This window comes from Panthera pardus, unplaced genomic scaffold (genome assembly GCF_024362965.1).
Source record: "Panthera pardus isolate Hobbes unplaced genomic scaffold, ASM2436296v1 HiC_scaffold_17, whole genome shotgun sequence".
In the NCBI taxonomy this organism is placed as follows: Eukaryota; Metazoa; Chordata; class Mammalia; order Carnivora; family Felidae; genus Panthera; species Panthera pardus.
In genome coordinates this window covers 146,787,606-146,812,848 of record NW_026526732.1, presented here as the reverse complement: position 1 = coordinate 146,812,848, position 25,243 = coordinate 146,787,606, and the positions used below count along the sequence as shown (strand labels likewise).

The 25,243-nt window shown below is 58.2% G+C and overlaps 1 protein-coding gene across 1 annotated transcript; it reads right to left on the bottom strand.

Moving 5' to 3' along the window:
- Positions 1–1,308: 1,308 nt before the first annotated feature.
- SPDEF (SAM pointed domain containing ETS transcription factor) lies at positions 1,309–19,858 on the bottom strand. The gene is made up of 6 exons (XM_019456818.2): positions 19,444–19,858; positions 7,996–8,460; positions 5,729–5,926; positions 4,669–4,716; positions 4,430–4,576; positions 1,309–1,988 (listed from the first exon to the last, which is right to left on the bottom strand). The coding sequence occupies exons 2-6, from the start codon at positions 8,429–8,431 to the stop codon at positions 1,810–1,812; spliced, it is 1,008 nt and encodes a 335-aa protein (XP_019312363.2). The 5' UTR covers positions 8,432–8,460; positions 19,444–19,858; the 3' UTR covers positions 1,309–1,809.
- Between the last annotated feature and the right edge of the window lie 5,385 nt (positions 19,859–25,243).

The following is a 25,243-nucleotide window of genomic DNA, read 5'->3' as shown; positions in this document are numbered from 1 at the left end:
AGGGACTCGGCTGGGGGCAGGTCAAGAAGGCTGGAGAAAAAACCAGTTCAGCAGAGCTGAGCTGACTTCTGGCCAGGGTCCCAGGCAGCCCCCTCCCTGGGAGGAGGCAGACGGCCGAGGCACAGGCCTGGGGCAGGGCCCCCTCCTCCTGCCAGTCCAGTCCCAACTGACAGATGCCAAGGTGGTGTTTGCTCACTGGCAGAAGTAAACTTTCTTCTGGAGACAATAAAATTGCTGAGGGCAGAAGGCAGCAGAATAGGGCAGCATTTAACCCCCAGTGGCCTGGGCAGCACTGACAGGCTCCCAGTCCTGTCTCCTGGAAGCCTGTCATCAGAACCTACGGGTTATGGTGGCCAAAGGTGCCAACCAGCCACAAAGCAGGAGACACGGAGGGGCAGAGAGCGCACTGTCCTTGTGGGTCCAGCTCCTGGTTCTGCCGCTGGCTGGCTGTGTGGCTCCGAGTAAGTTGCTTAACTGCTCTGAGCCTTAGTTTCATGGTCCACAGAATAGGGGAGTCACGCCTACCTCACAGTTTTGTTGGGAGGGTTCATGACAAAAAAGCGGTAGAAATACCTAGCACACAATCGGCCCCCAGGTCACTGTTGAGCAAATGTGAGGAAGCTGAGACAGTTGATGCCCCCAGGAGAGTGGGTGGTAGTTCCCCCCTCTCCCCCACCCAGCACACATACAGACCTCCTGAGCCCTACCTATCCCCATCCCGTGGGGTGTTCGGCAGAGGGCATGGCAGAGGTCCGGGACCCTCCAAGAGAGACACCACAAACAAGTCAACCTCTCTTCTACCCGTTTGCTGTCGAGCCAGGGTCTCATAGTGGGGGCTGAAGTGCCCACTCTCTCCTCACCCCTGCTGCCCCATCCCAGAGCCATTCTGGTTGGCCAAGCAGAGACCAGGGCTCAGGGGCCCCTCGCAAGAGGGTTAGCACCCTGGCCACTTAAGGCAGAAAGCCCCCGATCTACAGCACAGCAAGAGGCCGTGGAGGACGCCACCGTCTCCCCCCGCCTAAGTAGGTAGACCCTCTTCAGCCCCAGCCTTGCTCCTTCCTATGGGCCCCCATGTGGGTGGGAGGAGATGAGGGTGTTTCTAGCCCCTCCCAGGCCTTGAAGGCTCACTGCCTCTCTCCCACGGCCTCTACCAATTAATTACCCTTTTCCGTTTAGACTCCGCTCAATGCCACCTCCCCCAGGAAGCCCCCTGTGACCACCCCAAGGCCACTGTGACCACAACCACTTTGAGCAGTGGTGGCCTTGGGGCTGTGCCACTCACTTGCTGCACAGACACTGGGGCCACGGTAGTTCTCTAGTATCTTTATTATCCGTTCCCAGGAGCACCCCAGGCTTCCCGACTCGGGGGCACAGACGTCTCCTAGCATCACGCCAAGCATGGTGCAGGATGGGGCAGCAGGGAGCACTGGACTGCTAGTGGCCTTGGCTAAGTCACTGTCATTCTGTCGGCTCTGCTCTGGAAATTCTGGGGTCAGAAGGCTGGGGTGGAGGGATGGCCTTCCCCAGGGAGCCATGAACACTGAGGACAGCCCTGTCTCCTTCCATCTTCCAGGGAACTGGGCATGTGAGCAGTCAGGCCCGAGGAGGAAGCACTCCCACCCAGGGGTCCCCCGGGCCCGGAGAGCTCATTTACGCCCCTGGAAGCAGAGGGCCGTCCCCTCCAGGACCTTAGACTCCGACGCCAGGAGATTGCAGTCTCCCTCAGCTCAGGGTCCGGCAGAGGCAGGGGTGGGCAGGAGGGAGGTCTGGCGAGGGCGAGTTTCAGGCCTAAGGCCTGGCCTGCAGCCCTCAGATGGGGTGCACGAACTGGTAGACGAGGCGTTGGGAGATGTCTGGCTTCCGGATGATGCCCTTCTTGTAATACTGGCGGATAGAACGGCTCAGCTTGTCGTAGTTCATGGCCGGCCGGTTCTTGCGGATGCCCCACAGCCGGGCCACCTGAGCGGAGTCCTCAATTTTGAAGATGCCTGGGGGAGCAGGTGGGCCCAGAGAGAGCCAGCGGTGCAAGGCGGGGGGTGTGCCAGGAGGGAGAAAGACCAAAACCAGCAGGTCAGTGTCGGCGGTGGGGGGTGAGGGCCAGGCTGGGGGCGTGGGGGGGCATGCTATCTACTCCCAAGGTGGCAGCGAGGGTTAAAGAAATTTGTGCCCCAGTAAGTGATAAATGATATTATGGGGTCACAAACCTGCTGAGTGCAGGGTGAGCCTGCATACTTTAGCGGGTTATGTGGGGCCCCGAGGGCCTGGCCCCTGCCAGCCTCTGCTCCTACTGTGGGGTTTGCACACCCTGCGCAGAAGCCCTGTGGGGCTCTGAGCTGTGCCTACGGCTCATTTGTCAAGGTCATCCCCACTTCCGCCCCTGCCCCCACCACTTTGACCAGCAGCTCCCAAGCCTGAAAGACCTCTTTGCCATCCTCAGACACCGAAGCCAACACGGCCCTTTCTGGTAGGATTAATTCAGAGCAGGTGGGGAAAAGAGTGGATTTGGAGACAGGCTGCCTCAGGTTTGAAGCCTGTCTCTGCCATATTCTACCTCGAGAAGCTGTTTGAGGCCCCTTTACCGTGTGGGTGGAGGGGGTTGTAATGACTACCGTTTGTTGAGTGGCGACAGAAAGTGCTTACAGCGGAGTCTGACAGAAGTGCCCCTTGGGAGGAACTATGACATTGTTAACAATCCCAGTTCTCATTCTAAACCCTCCTGGCAAAACCCAAGCCAGCACACCCCTTCCAGGGAGCCTTCCCAGACCACTTTGCCCTCCCTGATCTCCTCTCCCTAGAAGTCTATCATGGAACCGTCTTCCTGAGGACCGGGCTCGCGTTAAGTCTCAAATAGACACGAGGGTTACCGTGCCTTGTGCAGGAAATTCTCTCCACCCCCTCTAGCCCCTATTTGTCCTTCACACTCAGCCCAAGTCACCACTCCCGGGAAGTCCTCCTGAACAAGGCACAGCTGCCCCCACCGCCCTGTCGCAGCCCCGGCACGCTCTGTACCCCAGCTCATTTCACTGCTGGTTCTCCTATAACCTGCAGGTCCCTCAAGGACGGGGTGCAGCTGAATCCTCCCTGCACCAAAGGGACACTTATTCTCTGTAAATGTTGGCTGGGCCGGTGTGGAACCAGAGGATGTACTCAGTGAAGGTTTGTTGGAGGAATGAATCCTGTCCATTTTACAGATAAGAAGACTGAGGTCCCAATACCCATAGCTACTAATGGCAGGATGGGGTCTAGAACCTGGGTTTCTTGGCTCTGAGTCTTTTCCAACATACATACACACACCATCTAGTCCTGCACTGTCCAGTGAGGTAGCCACTAGCCGTATGTGGCCCTTGAATACTTGAAATGTGGCTAGTCCGAATTGAGATGTACTGTAAAATACTCACCAGTGTTTGAAGACTTAGTAAAAATGTCTCATTAGTAATTTTTATATTATGTGTTGAAATTTTAATAATCTGTAATATTAGATTAAATAAAAGCTTATTAAAATTAAATTCACCTGTTAAGGGGCACCTGAGTGACTCAGTTGGTTAAGCATCTGACTCTTGATTTGGGCTCAGGTCACGATCTCACGGTTTCATGAGTTCGAGCCCCATGTGGGTTCTGTGCTGACAGCATGGAGCCTGCTTGAGATTCTCTCTCTCTCTCTCTCTCTCTCTCTCTCTCTCTCTCTCTCTCTCTCTCTGCCCCTCCCCTACTTGCACTCTCTCTGTCTCTCTCACAATAAACTTTAAAAGAAAAGTTCACCTGTTACCTTTTTTTTTTTTTAATGTGGCCTCTTGGAAATCTAATACTGCCTATGAGGCCCACGTGGTATTTCTCACCGGGCACATTAGTCTCCCTGAGGCAGCTATGATGTTGTTTTTTTAAAATTTTTTTTAATGTTTATTTATTTTTGAGACAGAGAGAGACAGAGCATGAACGGGGGAGGGTCAGAGAGAGAGGGAGACACAGAATCAGAAGCAGGCTCCAGGCTCTGAGCTGTCGGCACAGAGCCCGACGCGGGGCTCGGACTCGCGGACCATGAGATCACGACCTGAGCCGCAGTCGGACGCTTAACCGACTGAGCCGCCCAGGCCCCCCAACGATGGGGGGAAGCTATGATGTTTTGAAGGGGAAGACTGTGTCCAGTTCTCGGCAGAGTATTAAGTCCCTAGCATGTCCCCGGCCCCGTGTGGAGCTGGGGGTCCTGTATAGGACAGAGCTTGGTCAGGAGACACAAGCTGCACGCAGATCCTGACGCTCCAGTGACGGCAGCGTGTCCGGCATTCGGGGCAAAAGCGGGGGGCGGCTCCCCCCCCCCAGCCCCCAACCCCCAGCCATCCCTGTGCCTGGCACCTGGCAGGAGGCCGGCAGGCTCCCGCCAGCGTCAGTGAGGCCCGATCCCCTCGCGGCTCGCGTGGGGAGCCCGGCTCACCCTTCTCCTTGTTGAGCCACCGGATGAAGCGGCCGTAGCTGTGGGGCTTGAGCAGCAGCTCCTTGAGGAACTGCCACAGGTGGATGGGCTGCCCGGAGCAGGAGGAGTCCACCTCGCTGTCGGTCCAGCTGTCCTCGCTGGTGGAAGCTGGGCAGCCAGGGAGGGGGGCGGTGAGTGGGGCGCCACCCCTCGACCCTGCACCCCAGAGCCCTGGCCCCTCCCTGCTGGCCCTGGCTCACCGCAGTAGTGGATCGCCCCAGGAGAAGTCCTCTCTTTCATCCAGGCCGCTGCGGGGCAAGGAGAGAAGGTTGAGACCCAGGGCAGACCCAGAGGGCAGAAGAGGGTGTTCGGGTGGGACTGAGGCCAAGCGGCGTGGATGGAGGCAGCCAGCTTCTGCCCCCATCACCACCTGGCTCTCTAGCCAGGCACTTGCCAGCTCCTGGGCGGGGGCAGGACACCGGTCTCTACTGGTCATACATATGAGTGGGTCCCATGCCTTTATTGATCCCAGACCCCTAAGGGCAGGGGCCTCAACTCGTGGGGCAAGCACTGCCTCCCCCAAAGCATGCAGCTCCGTGCAGGGCACGCAGTGGGATGCGAGGTGATTTAAACACTAAGGGGTTGGCACGCAGCCATTAGAAAGAGGGCAGCTGTAGAGATGCTGTTGGGGAGCCAGGTCCAAGATAAACCAAGAGTGGAACAGTGTGATACTCTGGCACGATCCATGTTACAAAAGGGTGAAAACCACACGTGCATGTTTGCTCGTCGTGTGTGGAGACTCCCTCCAGCACGTACCCAAGAAACCAGTAACGGTGGTTGCCTCTAGGCAGGGGGACTGGAAGGCAGGGGGTCAGGAGCGAGGGGGGAAATTCCTTTTCACGGTACTATTTCCATTATGGTCTTTTGAGAACTCACGCACACTGATTACCTCATTACTCCTTTAATGGAAAACACAGAACAGACAAACACAATTTCAAAAGGACAAAGGAGGACTTCGTGGTCCCCACGGTCCCCCGCGCTCTCACAGTCCGACTCCTACCTTTTAACTTCCCACACGCTCTGGCCCTAAGTGCTGTGGGTTTGCCCAGGACTGGGAGTGGGTCAGGGCTGGTGAGTCGGCCCAGGATCTGGGGAGGCAGCAGCAAGTGGGGCTGAGATTTAGAACAGAGTCCGGACTGGGACCGACCAGCTGCTTCGCCAGCAGAGAGCGGCCCTGGCGGGAGTCCCAGCCTAGCGCCCCCCTCAGGGTCCCTGGCTCGGAGCTCGGGAGGCACCTCTCTCACCCATGCCGCGTCCCACCTGATTTCCAGATGTCCAGGTGGGCGTGCAGCACGTCCCCACCCAGAGGTGAGCGCTGGCGGAACTGCTCCTCCGACATGGCGCACAGCTCCTTGCCCCCCAGCTCCTGGAAGGCCTTGCCCACGGGGGGCAGCCGGTACTGGTGCTCTGTCCACAGGAGCCACTTCTGCACGTTGCCAGGGCTCCAGTCCACGGGGTCTGGACAAGAGACACTCCCTCAGTTCCACGGGCTACTTGAGGCCACCGCCCCGAATGTGGCTGGCTCTGCTCTGGTGGGGCGCCCGTGGGAACTGGAAGCTTGTGGCCCGGATTGTGTGCTCCTGGGGTGAGAACAGTCCAGGCCAGAGAGGGCCTTGAGGGGCCCTGTGGAGGGGGCACCCAAGAAGAGAGGGGAGTGAGGCAGAGGAGCCGGGGTCTTAAAAACAAACTTGGCTCAGGGCAGGGTAGCCTGGGGCCTCTGCACCCCCCACCTCACCCAGACCTCGGGTCCCCCCCGACCCCTCCGGTCCCTTCAGAAGGCCTTTCAGGAAGCCCCCTCCCCGGAGGGGGCGGTGACATTAAACCAGAGACACCTGAGCTTCTCTCTCAGCTGCCTCTTGCCTTTCCCAAACCCTTCAAGGAACCAGGGAAAAAACCCAACCAGGAATTAGTCCTGCAACCCGAATCCTAATCTCCACTGTATTTTACAGATGAGGAAACTGAGGCACAGAGAGTTGCAGCCTCTTGTCCAACAGCTAACAAAGGGCCGGGTACGTACTAGCTGCTCAGTGCACGAGCACTGAACGAATAAATGGCAGGGCACCGGGCGGTCATGATGCGGCTCTCCAGGCCGCAGAGGCTAGGAAGAGAGTCACTGGCTAGGTTCCCCGGGGAGCTGCTCTGGGGTGAGGCTGGCGGGGCCTGTGGGTGGAGGCTGGGCTGGTGGCACAGTCACAATGGGGCCTCCAAGAGAACACTGTGGCCTAAGCTGGTGCCCTAGCTGGATGACCTGCAGGCTGGGCTGCCCCCACTTCATAAACCCATTTGCCTTCCCAGGGTCAAAGCAATTTGTTTCTGTCTCCATTGTTCAGAGGGTAGGCCCCTCCCCAGCCCGGTGTGGGAGAGGAAGCAGAACGGGGAAACCTCCAGGGGCAGGACGGGCATGGGGCACCTGCAGGGATGGTTGGGGGCGGGGGCCGGGCCTGAGGGACGCCTGAAGACTTTTTGTGTGACAGCAGCACGAGAGTGGGATGCTCAAATGCCGGGATCCGGGGACCCAGGAGATGGGTCAGGCCTGCCCAAAGCTGGAGAGACGATGTAGGAACAGGAGGCTGGAGACCCCGCAGCCCCTCAGCTCACAGCATCGGCCCCACAACCGCACCTTCCAGGCACACACGTGTGCCTGGACTTCTAATGCCCCCTCCTCATCAGAGCCCTCATCACCACCGGACCAGTGACACACATTTATCTAGTTATCTACGATCCGTTTCCCTCACTGTAATGTCCGCTCAGTGGATAAAGGGGCTTTTGTGTTGTGTTCCCCACTCTATTCCCCAGCGCTAGAACACAGCCTGCCATATTCAGAAGTTACTGTTTATTGAACATCTATTATGAGCGAGGCGCCATCCTAGAAACTGGGGATATAGCAGGGAACCAGACAAATGAAAATCCCTGCCCTTGGGGTGTGTACATTCCAGTGGGGGAGACAGAGAGCAAATAAAATGGATAAATAAAATATGCAGGGCATCAGACCGTCCATGCGATGAGAGAAATAAAGCAGGTAGGAGGAGTAAGAGTTGGCGGTGTGGACAGTAACATCAACAGTGGGGGCAGGGAAAGCCTCATCAAGACAGTGCCATTTGAGTCAAGATCTGAAGGAGGCACGGGGTGAGCCAAGGAACTCTTTGGGGGAAGAGCGTTTTGGATTGAGAGATGCAAAGGTCCTGAGGCGTGAGGGTCGTGGGCACAGCAAAAAACAGGTGTGGCTGGAGCAGAGTAGATGAGGCGAGCATGGAGACGCCTCTGGGGGGGTGGGTAGAGGGTCAGATGGTGTAGAGCTTGATTGCATTGCCTCCAGCAGTTGGGGCAGAGAGGGTAGGAACCTTCCCAGGCTCACAGCTGCTGTGTGCCGTGGGCTGACTGTATGTGCAGAATCCCCAGCATGCCTGGTGTTGCCGAGGCCGGGCCAGGGGTGGCCAGAGTGCACCTTGCGCGGCCCCCCACACCCCCAGCGACCTCAGCCCTGCTTGCGGCCCGCCTTACGGAGGGGGACGTGCGGAAAGGCTCACCTGCAGTGATGTTGAGCAGCTTACAGGCTGTCTCAATGTCCTTAAGCACCTCGCCCACCACCATGGACTGCACCTGCTCCAGCGAGTGCTCCTCCAGGGTCAGACTCCCCGGTGCCAAGTCCAGGCTGCCCCCGGGGGCTTGGCTGTCGATGACAGGGCACTGCTCGGGCTCCTCAGGTGGCTCCTCCCGAGAGCTGGCCCCGGGGCCCTTGGTGGCCCAGTTGCCATCCTCAGGGTACAGCATGTCAAAGTAGGAGAGGTAGAAGGCAGACAGGCCCTGGTCAGGCGTGGCAGGCGGGCTGGGGCTCCAGTCCCGTCTCTCGGGCCCCACCGCCCCCGCGGCCGCCTTTTCCACGCCCGTGCGCAACACAGCGTCGGGGGGCAGCAGGAGGCGGCCGGGGGCCACGCTGCTCAGGCCCGGGCTGGCACTGCCCATGCCGCCGTTGCTTGGGCTGGTGGCTGTGTCTGCACAAATAAGAGAGGAAGGCCAATCAGGGTCTGGCTGCTTCCCCATCCCCGTGGGGGCCACTAAGCTGGTTATGGGGATGAGGGGCCCACTGGGCCAGGGAGAGAGTTGGGGCTTCCGGGTCATTGGGCAGTTAGGACAGGGCTGGGCAGATAGGCTCCTGGCTGGGAAAGAAAGTGAGGTGTAAACAGCTCCCTCACTCCCCAAGAAAGCCAGGTTGGCTGAAAGCAAATCTTTACCCACGCGGTGTGCTTACAACACCCTTCTGAGGTCCTCGACCTCATTCAAGCCTCACAACGGAAGGCATGAGTAGCCCCATTTGGTAGATGAGCACACTGAGGCCTGGACAAGTAAACTTTAGTGTCCGGGCCTCTGGCCCCAGGCCAGCCCATGCCCAGATCCCCCGTCCACCGTCCTGTGGAGGAAGTTCCTTTTGAGAGCTAATCCAAATCTGTCTTTGTGGAGCAAAGCTTGTTTTCTTTTATTCTTCTCCTAAAGACGGTGGGGAAGGGAGAAGGTCACCATCACCTTCACCTGGCGGTTGAAGGAGCGAGGAGCAGGTGAGGGGAGTGGCGGGGTAGAAGCCACTCACAAGTCAGGGAGGCGGGCCCTCTTCCCCCCCACCACCATTTGGGGGAGGTGAACAAATTGACACTGCTGAGGCAGTCACTGAGTGGCGCCACACTGGCTCAGGACTGGGTTCCTCGTACCCAGTCTTCCACCTCTTCCTCCCCAAAGGTACTGCCCCCTGCCCCTCCCAGCTCCCAGCGCCCTCTCCTTTCCCCTCGCCCTGGAGGAGTGTGCCCTGAGGAGGCCGTGCCCACCTGCAGGGGAAGGGTGTGGGGAGGGGGAGAGAGGGGAGGAGGAGCATGCTCTGGGGAACGACGGAGGCCCCCAGAAACTCAGACACCCACTCTTCCTGCCGCCCCGAGGCCCCCCAGGGGGCTACCACTTGGCCTCAAAACAGGAGCTGGAGGCCTCTTTCCACAGCGGTCATGCAGGCCCTGCTTTGCCGAGGGCCCTTTTGCTCTGCAGCCCCTATTGGAGTAGGAGGATCGGGTGAGGCGGGGGCCTCAGGAGATGTACAGGTACCAAAACCCCAGGGTTTCTGGGCTATTTCTGTGATTTGTGGGCCCGGGACTCCAGCACGACTCAGGACAGAGGTGGAAGATTATCAACAAGTACACGCTCCTAATGAAAGTCAGCAGGAAGGAAAGGAGCAGACGAACCCGTTAAGGGCAAGTTCAGGTGGGCCCACGTGTTCCTCACGACGTGGTGCCTGGGCCAGCAGCATCGGCGCCACCTGGGAACGTGGCAAAAAATGCAGATTCTCAGGCCAACCGCAGAGCGACCGAGTCAGAAGCCCCGGGAAAGCCCGGCAGTGTGTTTCAGCTTTTGGGTGATTTTTTTTTTATTATTTTTTTTAAAGTTTATTTATTTTTGAGACAGAGACAGAGCATGAACGGGGGAGGGTCAGAGAGAGAGAGACACAGAATCTGAAACAGGTTCCAGGCTCCGAGCGGTCAGCACAGAGACCGACGCGGGGCTCGAACCCACGGACCGCAAGATCGTGACCTGAGCCGAAGTCGGCCACCCAACCGACTGAGCCACCCAGGTGCCCCGCTTTTGGGTGATTCTGACACAAGCTCACGTTTGAGAATTGCCGCTTGAAAGGCGTCGGGCCAGTGAGAGGAAGAGGCATTAATCAAAGGACCGGTAGACTCTACTGGTGACACGTACTGTGCCACACCGGGACAGTGGGGGGCTCCCCGGCCCATCGTGGCTCCTCGCATGGGACTGACCTGGCTGCCCGGTTAGCCTCGATGTGCAGCGGCATTTACCCCTCCCTGGAGGGGGCGCAGGGAAAGAACCCAGCTGGGAAGATCCTTCTGGCTTCTCTAGGCCTGCAGCTAGCCCATTCCACACCTTCACATATCTCAGAAAACAGCGTTCTCTCTGGAAAGCAGAGTTTGGTGAATGGGGCCCGAGTGGAATTCCAGCTCCGTCTCGTCCCCTCCCTTGTGCAGTGCCCAACTGTCCCAACTTTAACATGGCAGCTGTGCCACTTCCTGTGGCGGAGAGAATGCCAGCAAGAGAGAAGGGTGTTCCCTTTGATTTCGACTCTCCCTTTCAAGAGCTCCTTTAAGTGACAAGGAAGGAAAGGTCAGGGTGGGGTGGGGCTGCGGGGGGCAGAGGGCAGGCCTGGAATCATTTCAAGGCCTTCTGTGCAAACACACATGTGTGCTGTGGGCCCAGCATTATTTACCCAGGCCGTGCCAACAGCCCCCTCTGCTCCCGGGTCCCCACCCTGGCCTATGCCCACGCCCTACCCCCTAGGAGGCCCCACCCCTGGAGAGCCCCTCTCAGCCCCCCACCTCGTCGCCCCTTCCTGCCTCCCGCCCCATCCACGTCCCCAGGGCTCCCGTGCCTGCCACGTTAGGACAGTCTCTGCCAGCACCCTGGGCCATGTGCCAGGGAGACAGAAAGCTTTTCCGAGAAGCAGAAGAACTTGCTTCCCTCGTGGCGCTCCTGCTTGCGTGGCTGCAGCCACAGGTGGGGTGGGAGGCAGCTGCTGTTTTGGGGCACAGTGGCATGAGGGGTCAGTGAGGATGAACGGGTGGGGCAGGTGGCAGCATTTGCTGGGCCGGGATGTGATGACACATCCCTGACTCACTGAGCGAGCACCCGTTGCATCTGTCCTTCCTCAGAGAGCGGCAACCAGGCCTTATACTCATTCCCATTTTGTGGATGGGCAAGTGAAGGCGCAGAGATAAGTGACTTGGATCCAGGTCTTCTGACTCCTGGTCCGGGCGAGTTCCCGCCTCCGCCCCACCCTGCATTTCAGCTCCCCCTCACCTTGCTCCTAAATGCCAGGGAACCTGCTCTCAACCAAGGCTCGGTCCCAGCTCCCAACACCTCCCTGGTGAAAAATAATAATCGTGCGGTGGGAGGAAAGATCTGACTGTCCACAGGTGGGGAGGTGGTGGGGAGTGCTCTGACCCCCGCAGCCCAGATCCGGGGGGACCTTGGTTTACTGGTCAGGGAGCCGGGGATTTTAGTGTCCAGCCTGCAACTCTGGCGTCTGGCTCTGGGGCCAGACTCTGGCTGGAAGAGAGAACTGCTCAGTGAGCACTTCCCCAGGCCCAGAGCATTCACGCCTGTCACTCCTTTACTACCCACAGCCCCAGGGGACGTGGGCTCAGGAGCCCTATTTTATAGATGTGGACAGGGGGGCACAGAGGTCTTAATACAGCTTGCCAGAAGTCCCCAGCTGGACACGCAAAGGCTGTGCTCGTTGTGCCACATTCCCTCTGAGGCTGGCCAGTCCGTTTTCCCAGGGTCCTGCCCACCTCCTGATTGGGCAACTTGATCCTCCAAAGTCCATTCCCACCTCCTGACTGCTCACTCCACGCCACTGTCAAGCTCATCTCCCTTCGATGCTCCTTCATCAGGCACCCCTGTGCTCAAGAACCTCCCATGGCTCCCCATTGCCACCCTCATGCAATCCCAATGGCTGGTGCCCATGTCTCAGCTCACCTCCTACCCAGCCCAGATTATCAGAGTTGGAAGGGACTATATGTTATATGAAAGTTTTGTAGATCACACATGGGGAAGGGATTCATTCGCTGGTCAGTGGCAGGGTCTGGACCAAAACCAGGGATCGATCGACATTTATCCGGGCTCTAATGACAATGGCATTTCTCCCCTGGCCCCAGTGCTGTGGGCACAACATGGCTATTTTGTGTTGCCATCCCCCTGCCCAAGATGCCACTTCCCTCTCATCACAGTTCAGCCCAAAGCCCCCTCCTCTCCCAGGAAGCCCTCCTCAACAGCTGACTTCCCAGCTCTTCCCACCTGTGCTGTGCAGTTCAACCGTGATTATATCCACAGGTGATTGTTCGCCCATGAAGACACATGTGCACTGGGGAAAATGAGGCTCACAGAGTGGCAGGGACGTGCCCACAGTCATGGCAGAGCGAGGACCAAACCTGGGGCCCGCTGACCCTCAGGCTCCTGCTCCATAGGCACAGGGTCCTGGGATAAGCCCCATGTTTGCCAAGCCCGGGTCCCTGTGAAGGCTGGCCCAGCCCTCCCACTGGCCTATGTAGGCTGGGTCCGAGATGCTGCCCGTCTCCTGAGCGATGCCTCCAGCTCCCAAACCTCGAGTTGATCTTTTCTGGATTAAACCACATGTCTGGATTAAGGCTCAGCATGTCCTGGCTCCCTCCTGCTCCAGAGGCTCTGGCTCAGACTCCAAACAAAGAAAATTTGGTAACAGCTGGTGGAGGCCAAGGCCCAGATCTAGGGCCAGACCAGTGGGACCGCGGGGCTGCGGCCAGAGGGATTAGCCACCTCAGGGGCCCTTCTCTCAGCACCTCCCACTCCCTCAGGAAGGCAGATCAAGGAGAGAGGGCAGAGGGACCCAGAGTTGGAGATTTATAGCAGCCGTTTCATGCCACTGCCCGGCCTCCCGGGTTCTCACTGCCACCCCGACCTGGCACCGGCAGAAGATCGCCTGATATCTCCAGAGGCCACAGCCTCAGGGAAATGGAGTTACCAGGGAGGTCTTTAGGCAGGCTCTGGGCACTTATGGGCTTGGAGCCTGTCTCCCACATCCTGCTCAGTCCAGGCTCCCAGATCGCACCCCCGGGGGGATTGCAGGTGGGATAAATGTTCTCGGGCCCCTACCTCCATCGTGAGACCCAGCCTCAGGCTGCCCAGAGCCCAGGACCCTGGCTGCAGACCCCAGCACCAAGACAAGAGCACCAGGGGAGAGTGGGGGGGAGGGCGGGGGTGACAGAACCTGCCACTGAGCTCTGTGTTGGCCTTTCTCCACCAGCTGGGGCAGACCTTCTGGGGCTTCCTCACTGTGGCCCACTGTCCTGGCTGTCAGCCTCTCTCTCCCTCCAAGCAAGGGCCTCCTTCAATCTGTCAGGGTCAGGGGACTGTGGGGGTGTGACTAGGGCCTGGCCAGGGGCCATGCAGAGTGGGTAGGGGCCACACGGGCCTGCCCCCCAGTTAGCTGGTCAGCACCTTGGAGAGAAGCTTGGCCTCCCCAGGATGCAGGGAGACTGAGGCCAGTGCCCAACCCTGCCCGCCTCTGGACCCAGCCTCTCCCCGCTACTTTCTCATTCTTCCACCCCTCCTCCTGCCCCCTTACTTCTCCTCAGTCGCTCCCGCCCTCCATGGAACCTCAGCTCCCTTTGCCCTTTAAAACTGTTCTTCAAACGAGCTGGACCCAATAAAAGGACCCAGCCTCCTCCTTACTGACCACCCTTCCCTGTCCAGAGTGCCACCTCTCTCCACCCGACAGATTTGCCTTCTTACCCAGGAAGGTGTCCCAGGCTGGCTACCTCCAGGCAGCTCTGGCCTTCCTCAAGCACCCCATTGTGGTCATCCCCAGGCACCTGCTGCCCCTGGCGACCCCAAGGACAGAGAGTAAGGAGGTGGGTCCCTCAGGGGTGACTGGGGGAGGACTTGTCTATCTTGGGCTCAGCATGAGAACAGGGGAGGTAGGTTTCTTCTAGGTCTCCTGGCTTTCTCCCACCTCGTCAGATCCCAGACCCGGGCAGGCCCCTGGCCTAACTTTTCAGGAGCCCTGTTCTCTGGGAGGTTCAGCTTGAGCCTGGAGGTGTGTGTGGAAACTGGCGGAGGTTGGGGAGCAGCGAGGCTATAGGAATCAGAAGCTGGGTAGGGAGTTGGGACACAGGGCCAGGTGGCAGGAGCAAATAGGTTCAAGGGAACATCAAGGAGTCTGGTCTAGTCTGCTTTCCCCGCAGTTGCCTCGGGCAGCCAGGAGCCCAAAGGCACGTTTGTACCAGCTCCGTCTCCCATTTGCTCCCGCTGCATGGGTACCACTGGCGTCCACGCATTCAGCCTTCCTGACACTGTTTGTGACACTGTCCGGGACAAGGTGAAGGCCAGCTAAATAAACTGCTTCCTTGGGTTCGCGCAGCCAACCCAGGGGGCAGCCACTATTACTCCCACCTGACAGACACGGGTGCCGTGACCGCGACCAGGGAAGTGTCTGTGGTGACTGAGCAGGGACCAGAACTCAAGACGGAGCACTTCCCTCTTTTCACACAGTGCTGTGACTCAGCACCTCCCAGCCTCTAGGGTTCCCCTGCTGCCCACCCCTTTCACCTTTGCTTAGGCCTCCCGCTGACCCAGCCCCTGCAAATGCCCCACAGCGGAGCTCTGGGTGGCGCGGACGCCTGCAGCCTGGAGGTGCAGAAACCCACCTCAGCCTCAAGCTCTCCCCTGTATTTGAGTTTGCTCCAAAGGCAGGGGGTGGGGAGGCGTGGCCTGGGAAGAATTGGAGCCCTCAACCCCTGGAGATGTGAGACCCTGTCCTGCTCTGTTCGCGCTGTATGTGGGGCCCTGGGCAGCCCCTGGTCCCCTCCAGGCCCCAGTGTCCTTTTCTGTGTTTTCTAGCCCAGACGCTGTCTGGATTCTATGATCCCATGGCCCCCATCTTGCCCCTGAGCCTGACTTGGAAGCAGGATGGTGGAGAAACAGCCGGACTCTAGGGGCTCCCCCGGCAAGTAGAAACGTGATTCAGGGTGGACATTTGGGCAGAATAAGGGGTGTGGCTGTGTCTCCTCCCTGCCTCCCTCCCCTGGAGTTGGTTGGTGTCCAGAGCCTCTGAAAAACCCAGCCCAGCCTTCTGCCCAAGCAGGGGCTCTGCCAGGCTGCCTCTGGCCTCACATATGGCGCATCAGACGGACTCCCAACCCCAGCAGCGTCCCCTCTCCACTTCATGCAGGCAGCCAAGACCCCAGCCGGGACAAATCCAGGGCTTAGAGCCAGTGATGCTGGGGTGGTCAGGCCACAGCCCCGATTTCCAGCCATATCAAGTTCAAGTCTTGCCTGACTTTCAGAAACTGCGGCTCACGTCTTCATTCAGCCCTTGTTGAGACAGGCCTGGTCTCAGTACCCCATCGAGCTCCTTTGCTCTCCCTTGGCCATGCATATTTCACCTTCGCTCAAGCAGCGCCAACTGGGCTGCCCCGCCTCCCTCTGGCACAGTCTCCCCAGGACCCCACAGATCGCCACTCTTCCCCGCGCTCCTCCAGCACCTCGGCCCCATACCACCCCTCCCAGCACCTGCTCCAGGATGCAGGCTTCAATGTTTCATGGGCATCTTGTTCCCCGAGCTACTGGCCCCGCTGGGCAGCCGGGTCCCTGAGGGTGTGAGAACACGTGGCTTCCCCCGGCTCCTGCCTGTGGCACCTTGGCCCGTCCTCTTGGCCTCTGCCTCCTCATCGGTGACACAGGGACTCAAAGACACCTGCATCTCTGGGGTTTGGCCAGGCTTTGCGATCTCCCAGAGGCGGGTGCGCACATTTGTTACCCCCCCTCCCACCCCCGTCTCTAGCCTCACGTGTCTTGGCGGCCTCCCCCAGGCCAGGCACAGCACTCCATAAACCAGGGTTGGTGAATCTATAAAGTCTTGACAGGGCTGAGGGAGAAAATGCGCCCTGAGACCCAATCACAGGGCTGGGGAGCACACCCTGGGGTTTCAGGACAAAGCGAAGGCACTCCAACATTGCACAAAATGACAGAAGTCCAGAATGAACTGTCCTGAGAGGCTAAGAACAGAAATTGCTTCAAAAGAGGTTTAGAGGGGCGCCTGGGTGGCTCAGTCGGTTAAGCGTCCGACTTCAGCTCAGGTCACGATCTCATGGTCCGTGAGTTCGAGCCCCACGTCGGGCTCTGGGCTGATGGCTCAGAGCCTGGAGCCTGCTTCGGATTCTGTGTCTCCCTCTCTCTCTGCCCCTCCCCCGTTCATGCTCTGTCTCTCTCTGTCTCAAAAATAAATAAACGTTAAAAAAAATTTTTTTTTAAATAAAAAAAAAAGAGGTTCAGATGGGCGGGGATGGGTTCCTAGGGAGTTACTGGGGCCCACACCCCCATCTGTGAAATGTTAGCGGAGACACATCGCCCTTCTGTCCTAGAGCCCTGTGGAGGGGGTTGTGGGAGTCAGAGGCGGGAAGAACTTGCTGCCCAAGAGCAGAGACACTTAGGTCCCCACCAATGTCACTAGTCCTGGGTGCTGAGACCCTGGCTGGGCAGCCACCCCCAGGCCCCTCTCCTGAATCCCAGAGCTGGAGGGAAAAGGGAGGGCTTCTCAACTCTGGTGGTGCCAGAGAGGCCTCATTGTCCTTTTCTAAGGTCCTGAATGGGGGCCTGTCTATCTGGTCCCCAGCAGAGTCACACAGGTCCCTGGCAGGGGAGGAGCGGTCAGTCCATCAGTCAGTCCGGAGGGATGAGGAGGCTCACTTTCCCTGGGTCTGGAGGCCCCGCCCCAGCTGCTGAAAGGTAGGAGAGGAGAATCTGGCAGGGGGCACCTCCTGAGCCAGGAGCATGCAAACGAGGCAGGGGAAGGAGCCCAGCATTAAATGTCAGGAAGAGCCCAGGGCAACTCGCCTTGTGCAAAGTTTGCTTTGGGAAGAGTTGTTCTACCTGACAGGCTGCTCCCTTGGCTAGGGGAGCAGGGCGGGGTGAAGAATGGGATGGGGGCGGGGAGGGGGCAAGGGGAGGGTCCCAGACCAGGATGGAGCCTCACCTCCCTGCTCTCTAGCTCTGGGACTGGGATAAGTGACTTGGCTTCCTCAGAGATTCAGTGATCCTGTCTGTTAAATGGGCTGTCAAGAGCATGCCTTAAGGCTTATGAAGATTGAGGGAAGGTGGATGGAAATTTCTTGCGAATTGAAATGGGTGGGACATTCAGGAAGGTGGCACCGGGGAGCAGGTGAGGGGACGGGGCTGGAGAAGAGGGGAGGGAAAGGTGATGGGGTGAGGAATGAGGGGAACAGAGGAAGAAGCAGGTGGTGATGGTGGGTGGAGGCTGGGGAAGAGTTGAGGTTGGTGGCGAGGGAGGCCTGAGCCTTACCTGAGGTCATCCTGCTCTCTAGTCCAGCCCGGGGCAGCTGCTGGCCTCACTCACCCCTCCCTGGCCTCTAGGAGGAGCCAGAGCTAGAGCCACCCACCTCTGCTGACCCGAGCCTGGGGCACAAGCCTGGGAAAGCACACATCTTAGAAAGCTGGCAAATCCAGCCAGGCTGCCTCCACCAACTCCTATACAGCCTGCAAAATCCAGCTCCAGATTGTCCCTTCCATGAAGCCTCCTTTAACAGAGGAGGCCACCTTGTCTAACCTTCTCATTACACAGACAAGGAGCTACAAGGGCAGGGAGGAAAAGTGACTTGCCCGAGGTCACACAGGGGGCCTGAACCCACCCTTTCCTGCCCTCCACCCAAAGTGTCTTTGTCCCCAGGTCAGTCTGAACTGACTTCCCCAGGTTACACTCAAGCCGCACCAAGCTGTTTAAGCACAAAATGGGGCCCTAATTGTTTCAAGGGTATGAACTTTGTATCTGCAATGACCTCAGTGGTAGAAAGTGGGTTCTCCTCTTTTTTCTACTTATTTCTGATCAACGGAACACCTGCTGAGTGCCCGCCCTCTTCCCTCAGGCTTGGTGGACAGAGAAGCTCCATGCAATTCAGAGGGTCCTTGGGAAAATCAAATGGCGTCGCATTTTACCGTGGGTGTTTTATAATTGCTAACTCACAAGAAACGAGTCCAGTAGAGACAGAGTTTTCGGCTCTAGGTGTCCTCATAGCTCCTTTTTCATTTCTCAAAGGGGAGGGTGGCTCCCCACCCTCAGAGAGCATCTCCTCCGCACCTCAACCTCCCCAAGAGCCCTGAGGATGCTCCCTCTCCCCAAATTTCTGTGAGTTTGGGGGGCGGGGTGAAACTTCAAGCTGGGAGTCTTTGGCTCTAGCCCCACCCCCAGCTGGGCTGGGTCGTGTCGGTGGGGGGCGGTGGGGGGCCCTGTGTGCTGGGGAGTCTCCTGCCCATCCCAACCGCCACCTCGCCACCTCGGGCCTGGGGAAGCCCGATGCCTGTTTGTTTTGTTACTCAGCCGAGCAGCTGGTGCTGGGGAGATGCGGCCTTTTACTGGGGGTTGCTGTGAAGCAGGAAATGAGGCCGAGTCCTAGACTTGACTAAGGAGAAGGAGAAAGGCCGTTACTGTCATATAGGGAATGGGCCACTGGAGGCCTGTGGCCTGGGTATGGGCTGCTGGGTGGGTGAGGGGATCCGGGGCCGGCTCCATGGGACTGCCCACTCCCAACATGCACACACACACACGCACACACGCACACACGTGCACACCTGGTCCAGCCTCCAGGGGAGTCCCCAGACATCCAGACCCTCTGGCTTTCTACCTTGTCCTCTCCACCATCACTTCCCTCTCTCCCCACAGCAGACATCTGGCAAATCTTAGACATGAGCGTCCCCAAGGACGTCCCTTTTTTCTCCTAGTGTGCCCAGACCGGGGCCCGCAGGCCCAGAACGCCCAGACCCGCGTTCTGCCTCCCTGGGTACTCGAGCCCTGTTAGTTCGCTCCGCAGCTCCCCAGCCCATCTGGGTTCTGGCCCACCACCGCCCAAACCCCGGGCTCTGGGCCTGTCCCTCCTGCTCCGACCCAGAGCCCGGCCCTGAGCCTCCAGGCTTCGGCCAGCCCCTGCCCACCATGGCCTGTCCCCAGGCGGACCCTTCTCTTGGCAGAGCAGCTGTGGCTGGCAGCGGCAGAAAGGTCGTCTGTGTTTCGCCAGCCAAGCAGAACTGGCCGTGTCTCGGGGACCAAGGCTCTGCACCTGCAAGGCTGCCTCCCTTCAGGCTGTACGGGCTGGGCTCCAGGTGGAGCCCAGACGGGGGCCATCCTGGGCCTCTCACCAGGCCAAGGGCTCACCCGGGCTCTGGGGTCAGCCCGGGGCAGGGGGGCAGACGGGCAGCATAAGGAGGATCAGGGGATTCTGAGGGTGAAGGACCCAGATCACAGGCCAGCAATGCCTGGGAGATCAGTTCTGGACCCGGGTACCATGCCTCCAACTCCTGCCCTCTGTCACCCGCTCCGCACAGCTGGGAGGGGGAAGCCCCCATGGCAAAGCACTCTGCCTTCCCACCAGACTTACCCGTTGTCTGCCTGGTGCCCAGGGAGCCGTCCACCGTGGAGCCAACCTTGGGGGCCAGGAGAAGGCGTGGGCAGCGCGGGCCACCGCTGGGTCTCAGCCAGGCATCTGGGGGGGCAGTGGGACCAGGGGCCAGAAGGGCTGGGGGCAGAGGTGATACTCGCGTGGGCCGCTGGGGGCCTGGCCACCCTCGAGGGGTGGCCCTCTGAGATCTCAGGGCTGTGTGCCCTGTAAGGGAGCCCTTCGCTCCCAGCCCGGGGCCACCTGCCCGCACGGTGGCAAGACCTAGCCTGAGGGGCTTACATGGAGGCCGTGGTGGGCTGGGGTTCCAGATCTGCAGGGCAGTGTGGACACGGGCAGAGTGCAGGAATGTGCTGGGAGGAAGGCAAGCAGCCGTGAGATGAAGAGTTGGCCAGGCCTGATTTCCCATTATAAGTAATCCTTCCTTATTTACCTGAACAAATATGCTCCCTGCTTACCTCAGACCACAGGCGGACTCCTGGTTAACCCTTGCAGGCCTCCCTCTCCTTGATGGGGGATCCATATTCTGGTAGCTAGAAAACCTGCTCATTCATTCATTCGTTCATTCACTTATGCATTCACTTACTCACTCATGTTCATTAGTTGATGCGTAGCCACTGAGCTTATAGTATGTGTAAGATACAAGGAATACATCTAGAGCAATGTGGGACAGGACACTAAGAGGGAGCAGCCAAGATTGGGGAACAGACAAGCAAGCTCAGTGGAAATTCAGAGCCACCCATGCCCCCAGTGGAGGGCCGTGGAAGCACCCAGCAAGGCAAGTCAGAGAGGGCTTCCTGGAGGAGGTGCTGTCTGGCTCTCCAGGCCGGGGATGGAAGGAACTTCAGAGAACCCCGTGGAAAAGGACCTGAGGCTTGTGGGCCCTCTCACCATATGTGGGACCCATGCTCTCTGTGCCCCACGTGGCCTGTGCAGGCCCATCATGCAGTGGTGTTCAAGGATGATCGGGAGCTCACTTTCCCAGCCCAGAGTGGGGACCGGCCAGTAGCAGCTTGTTCTCTGACAGCCCCTGTAGGATGGAGACGATGAGGTGCCCATGCCTGGCTCTTCCCCCTGCATGAGTCCCAGGAGGACTGCAAGGTTGAGCTCAAAGGTCTTGCCCCATTATGCCAGATGGCTTGAAGTATGTCGCCGGAGGGCAGGGGGCTGGCGCTTCCTTTCTCTGGATCACCTTAGAAGGGCACCAAGCACAGCTACCCCCATTCTGTCAGATGAGGGCATTTTAGACAACGTTCATCGTTGTTTTCTAATCTCAAGAGGACCTGTGTGACTGCCCACAGTGAGAGTATTCTAGGGCTTCTAGGAAACCCCAGGGCCTGAACGCACCTTAACCGATGCCCAAATTCTCCAACATAACATGGTTGGACTTTTCACCCCGGAGAGCCCTGCACCTGGCTGTTATCACCACTGGCGCCTTGGTAAGGATGAGTTTCTACAGTGATTCGCCAGCAAAGTGGAAATCGGATGGGATGGAGGTCGGGGGAGAGAATACGAAGTCCTAAAATGGCCACAGTCGACCATCCCAGCCCCCAGGGGTCGATACGTCCCCGCAGGTCCTCCTCTAGAAAGCCTTTCCGTAACCCACTCCCCTGCCTGGCAGGCAGCCTTCCCCTCCAGTCTCACAGAACCCATGCTTATGTCAGTGCTCTGACACACCCAGAACAGCGGCCGCTGCTCAGTGAGCACCTGCTATGTGACAGGCACTGTTCCACACTCGCAAGATAAGCTATTCCCCATATTATAAGCACTATAACAGGGTAGGTACAAGGAGCACCCAACAAATGCTTATTCGGTGGATGGGGTGTCAGAGATAGTCACTCCCCCCCCACCCCCGCCCCCATGTCTGCTCTCCCTATTTCCTTAGTAAACAAGCCTCTAATTTTTGGCTGGGAGCTTGGCTACCTGACTCTGTGACCAAGTGGAAGTGTTATGTGTCAATTTCTAAGAATATTTCTTTCTTTTTTTGAAAAATGGCAATTTCTTATTTTTGAAGGTTTATTTATTTTGAGAGAGTGCGTGAGCAGGGGAGGGGCAGAGGGAGGGGGAGAGAGAGAATCCCAAGTAGGCTCTGTGTTGTCAGCACACAGCCTGATGCAGGGCATGATCCCACCAACTGTGAGATGACAATCTGGGCTAAAGTCAAGAGTCAGATGTTTAATTGACTGAGCCACCCAGGCGGCCCTAATGATATTTCTTAAAGGTAAACTGGCATGTACCATTTGCCCCCTTCTTCTTTATCCTTCCTTCATCCTGCTTCCTGGAATGCAACCGTGACGGCTGGAATTCTGATTGCCATCTTGGACCATGAGGACAAGATGCTGGATCAGTGAGCTGGAAGGAGCCCAGGTCTCCGAGGACTGCACAAAACCTCCATACTGGCTCTGGACTGCCTGTCTCAGGAATTTGATGAGAGAAACAGACCTTCCGCTTTTGCTAAGTGTTGTCTTTAATGCTCAAAGTCTGATCCTAGCTGAGGCAGACCAGAAGATAGACAGGCAGATGGAGACAGAGCACTCTTGCAGCCAGAGTTTTTTATGTACACAAAAAACCTTGGCCTTGGGAATGTTGCCCTTTGAATGCTGGGAATCGCCTTGTCCTTGGTGCTGGGGAGCACTCCATAGATCTCTCCAGGGATGGGTGGGCGTGAATGGATGGACCGGGCTAAGCCGTGCTGAGTGTGGACAGTGGTTCTATCTGCCCAAGCCTAGAGTGGGTGCTTCTGGAAGCTGGGAAGCTCCAAGAGGGAGCAAGGAGAGGACTTGCCATCCACTCAGCTGGGGCTCACATGGGGCTAAGGTGCTGAGAGCTGTTTGGAGTGACATCAGTGGTGGGCTCAAGGCAGGTGTGGTACCCACCCAGGACACTCTGTTGCATTCCAGGGGAAGGGAGGGCCGATTAGAAACTGTCCTTAACCCATGAAGGGACTCTGGGCGACACACCCCACCTCAACACCTCGATCCACCCAGTGTAATGTTACGGCATCAGCTCAGGGTTTGGCCCAAATACACAACCCAGTTCTGTCACCTTCCAGTTCCATGACTTCGGCCGAGTGTCTGAAGCCTGCTGAAAGTCCCCTCTCTCCATCCCCAGGGAACTCTCAGAGCTGCTGGGAGGAGGGAGGCAATGTTGGTGAAAGTGTTCTCGGAGCCCAGACACCCTGTCCCGATGCCTTGCTGGCCACCAACCACGTGCCACCTGTTTGACACGTGCCCTCTGACTCCCCACCGCAACCTCTCCAGGTAGATATTACTATGCCCATTTTTCAGGTGAAGAAATTGAGGCTGGAATGTTTAAAATGGTCTTGCCCAAGGTCATGGCTGGGAAGCAGATTCAAACTCAAATCTGGAGTTTCCTTGATTCCCCTGTGCCTGATAGGACCCTGTTACTACCCTTGTCCCCTCAGGGGAGGGTCAAGTCCCAGGTCTCCAGCATGGGTCACTGGGTCCGCTAGACCTCCTGCCCACAGTTCCCTCCCCACCCCCGCCCAGGCTGGTCTCCTCAACCCTCCCCTGGCCAGCTCCCATCAGGTGAAATGTGCCCCCTCTTTCTCTCCCTCCATCCACACACTACCCATCTGTTGTGGGCATCCTCCAGACCTGGGGCCGGGCACATCACCTGCGTTGGCCTGATGTCACTTCACCCTGGGACTCTTCCCTGGCCCACTGAGGTAGCATGTTCTCTCTCGCCTGGGGTTTCTGAGCCCCAGCCCCAGGGAGAGTGGGCTGCACCAGCCCAGGAGAAGAGCCCAGTAACGTCCTTTGTCTATTGTTCAAACGGATTTGAGTTGACTCTCTTCTACTTGGGATTACCCCCCCATCCTTCAAGCTGCATCTCAAGAGCTGTGTCCTCCAGAAAGCTTTTTCGTGTCCCCTCCGGCCCTTAGAGACCGCCCCCCCCCCATTTCCCAGTTCTTCGTGCTCTAATGTCTCCCAGTGGTCCTTTTCTCCCCAAGATGCAAATTCGTCTAGGGCAGGGGACCCCGGGGCTGGGGCAGCACGGGAGCCAGCACACAGGTTATGAGTTCTGGTGCCGGTGGCCTGACCCCCTCCCCAGGGTGCTCCTGCCCGCCGCTCACCCATCCAAGAGTGAGAGCGCCAGATGGGGATGGGGCCCATGTACTAGTGGAGTGACAGTGAGGCAGCTCAGGCCCCCTCTGGGCCTCCTTCAGCTCCTCTGTGGAGTGGACAAAATGCTTGCCCTGCTGACCTTGGGGGTAGGGCGCTCCGATGAGTGAACGTCAACTGACAACGGCAGTTGGAGGTACTTTGGAAAGGGCAGGCGGTCTTGGTGTGTCAGTGGGTCAGATCGCGGCCTCCCTAGCTTTCTTTCTGTCCCCCGTTGCTCTGTTTCTCCATGCTCCACCTGGGTCCTCCTAGGAGCTACAGCCTCAGGGTGATGGAAGGGACAGGGCTGGGCTTCGTGCCAGCCACAGAGAGATGGGGCTGCCCTGCCCAGTGGACACAGGGCCCTGCTCTCTGTCCCAGGCTCCAGCTCTGAGAAGGTGGGAATAGCTCGGGGGACACCCCGGCTGAGGTGTGAGGAGCCAGGGGCTGGTCACCCAGATGGGACCATAGGGGCAGGATGGGCGGGAAGCCTGGTCTGTGGGACCCCAGACACCATGCAGCCTTCATGGCACAGGAGACCCCAAGACCAGAGAGTCTCGGAGAGTGGGAACAGGCCCAAGGGCACACAACAGGGCTGGGATACGGATCCAGCCCCCAACGGGTGTTCCTGTGGGGCATGGGCTATCTCCTCTAATCTTTTTTTTTTTTATTTTAGACAAAGGATTTATAAATCAGTTTAGGAACTTTTTTTTTTTTTTAATGTTTACTTATTTTTGAGAGAGAGAGAGAGAGAGAGAGAAGGAGCAGGGGAGGGGCAGAGAGAGAGGGAGACACAGAATCGGAAGCAGGCTCCAGGCTCCGAGCCATCAGCCCAGAGCCTGACGCGGGGCTCGAACTCACGGACCATGAGATCGTGACCTGAACTGAAGTTGGACGCTTAACCGACTGAGCCACCCAGGCACCCAGGTGCCCCAATGTTTACTTATTTTTGAGAGAGAGAGAGAGAGAGAGAGAAGGAGCAGGGAAAGGGCAGAGAGAGAGAGAGAGAGAGAGAGAGAGAGAGAATCCCAAGCAGGCTCCACACTGTGAGTGCAGAGCCCGATGTGGGACTCGAACTCACGAATCATGACATCATGACCTGAGCTGAAATCAGGAGTCAGACGCTTCACCAGCTGAGCCACCCAGGCGCCCCGTCCTCTAATTGTCATGAGTCCAGCACCTGTGGGGTTCACAGATGAAGAACAGAACCTTCTTAAACTTCCCCAAAGTCGAGGCTAGGAAGTGGCTGAGGCAGGATTCAGGCGGGGTCTGTTGGTGTCTTTCCAGGACACGATGCTGCAGCCAAATGGTGGACAAGGAGACCAGGACTAGCCTACGGGTGGCGCTGTGTCTTCAGGGGCCACACACATGCCAGCTGGCATTTCTACCGACTGGAGCACCTAGGGTGCCACTTGGGTCCAGGGGTGGCCCTTGGGCGCCCCTGAGCCATGACATGTTGCTCTGTTCAGACCAGCATGCATTTCTCAAGCACCTACTCTATGCCAGGCCCGGGGGCAGGATGGCCAGAAATAGTCACCACAGCCACTTGGTGTGTGTCTGCCTTCAGATGACCCCCAGCACCCCTCCCTCCACAGTCTAGCCATCTGTGGGATTACGGCTTTCACAAACCCCTATTAAACTCAGTCAGCTACAGCGCG

Excerpts from the sequence above, each read along its gene's own strand:
- SPDEF (XM_019456818.2), bottom strand. The coding sequence starts at position 8,431 with ATGGGCAGTGCCAGCCCGGGCCTGAGCAGCGTGGCCCCCGGCCGCCTC. Across the intron at positions 5,927-7,995 it reads GCTGCTCAACATCACTGCAG|ACCCCGTGGACTGGAGCCCT; the intron begins GTGAGCCTTTCC and ends TCTCTTGTCCAG. Across the intron at positions 4,577-4,668 it reads TGGGGCGATCCACTACTGCG|CTTCCACCAGCGAGGACAGC; the intron begins GTGAGCCAGGGC and ends CTGGCTGCCCAG.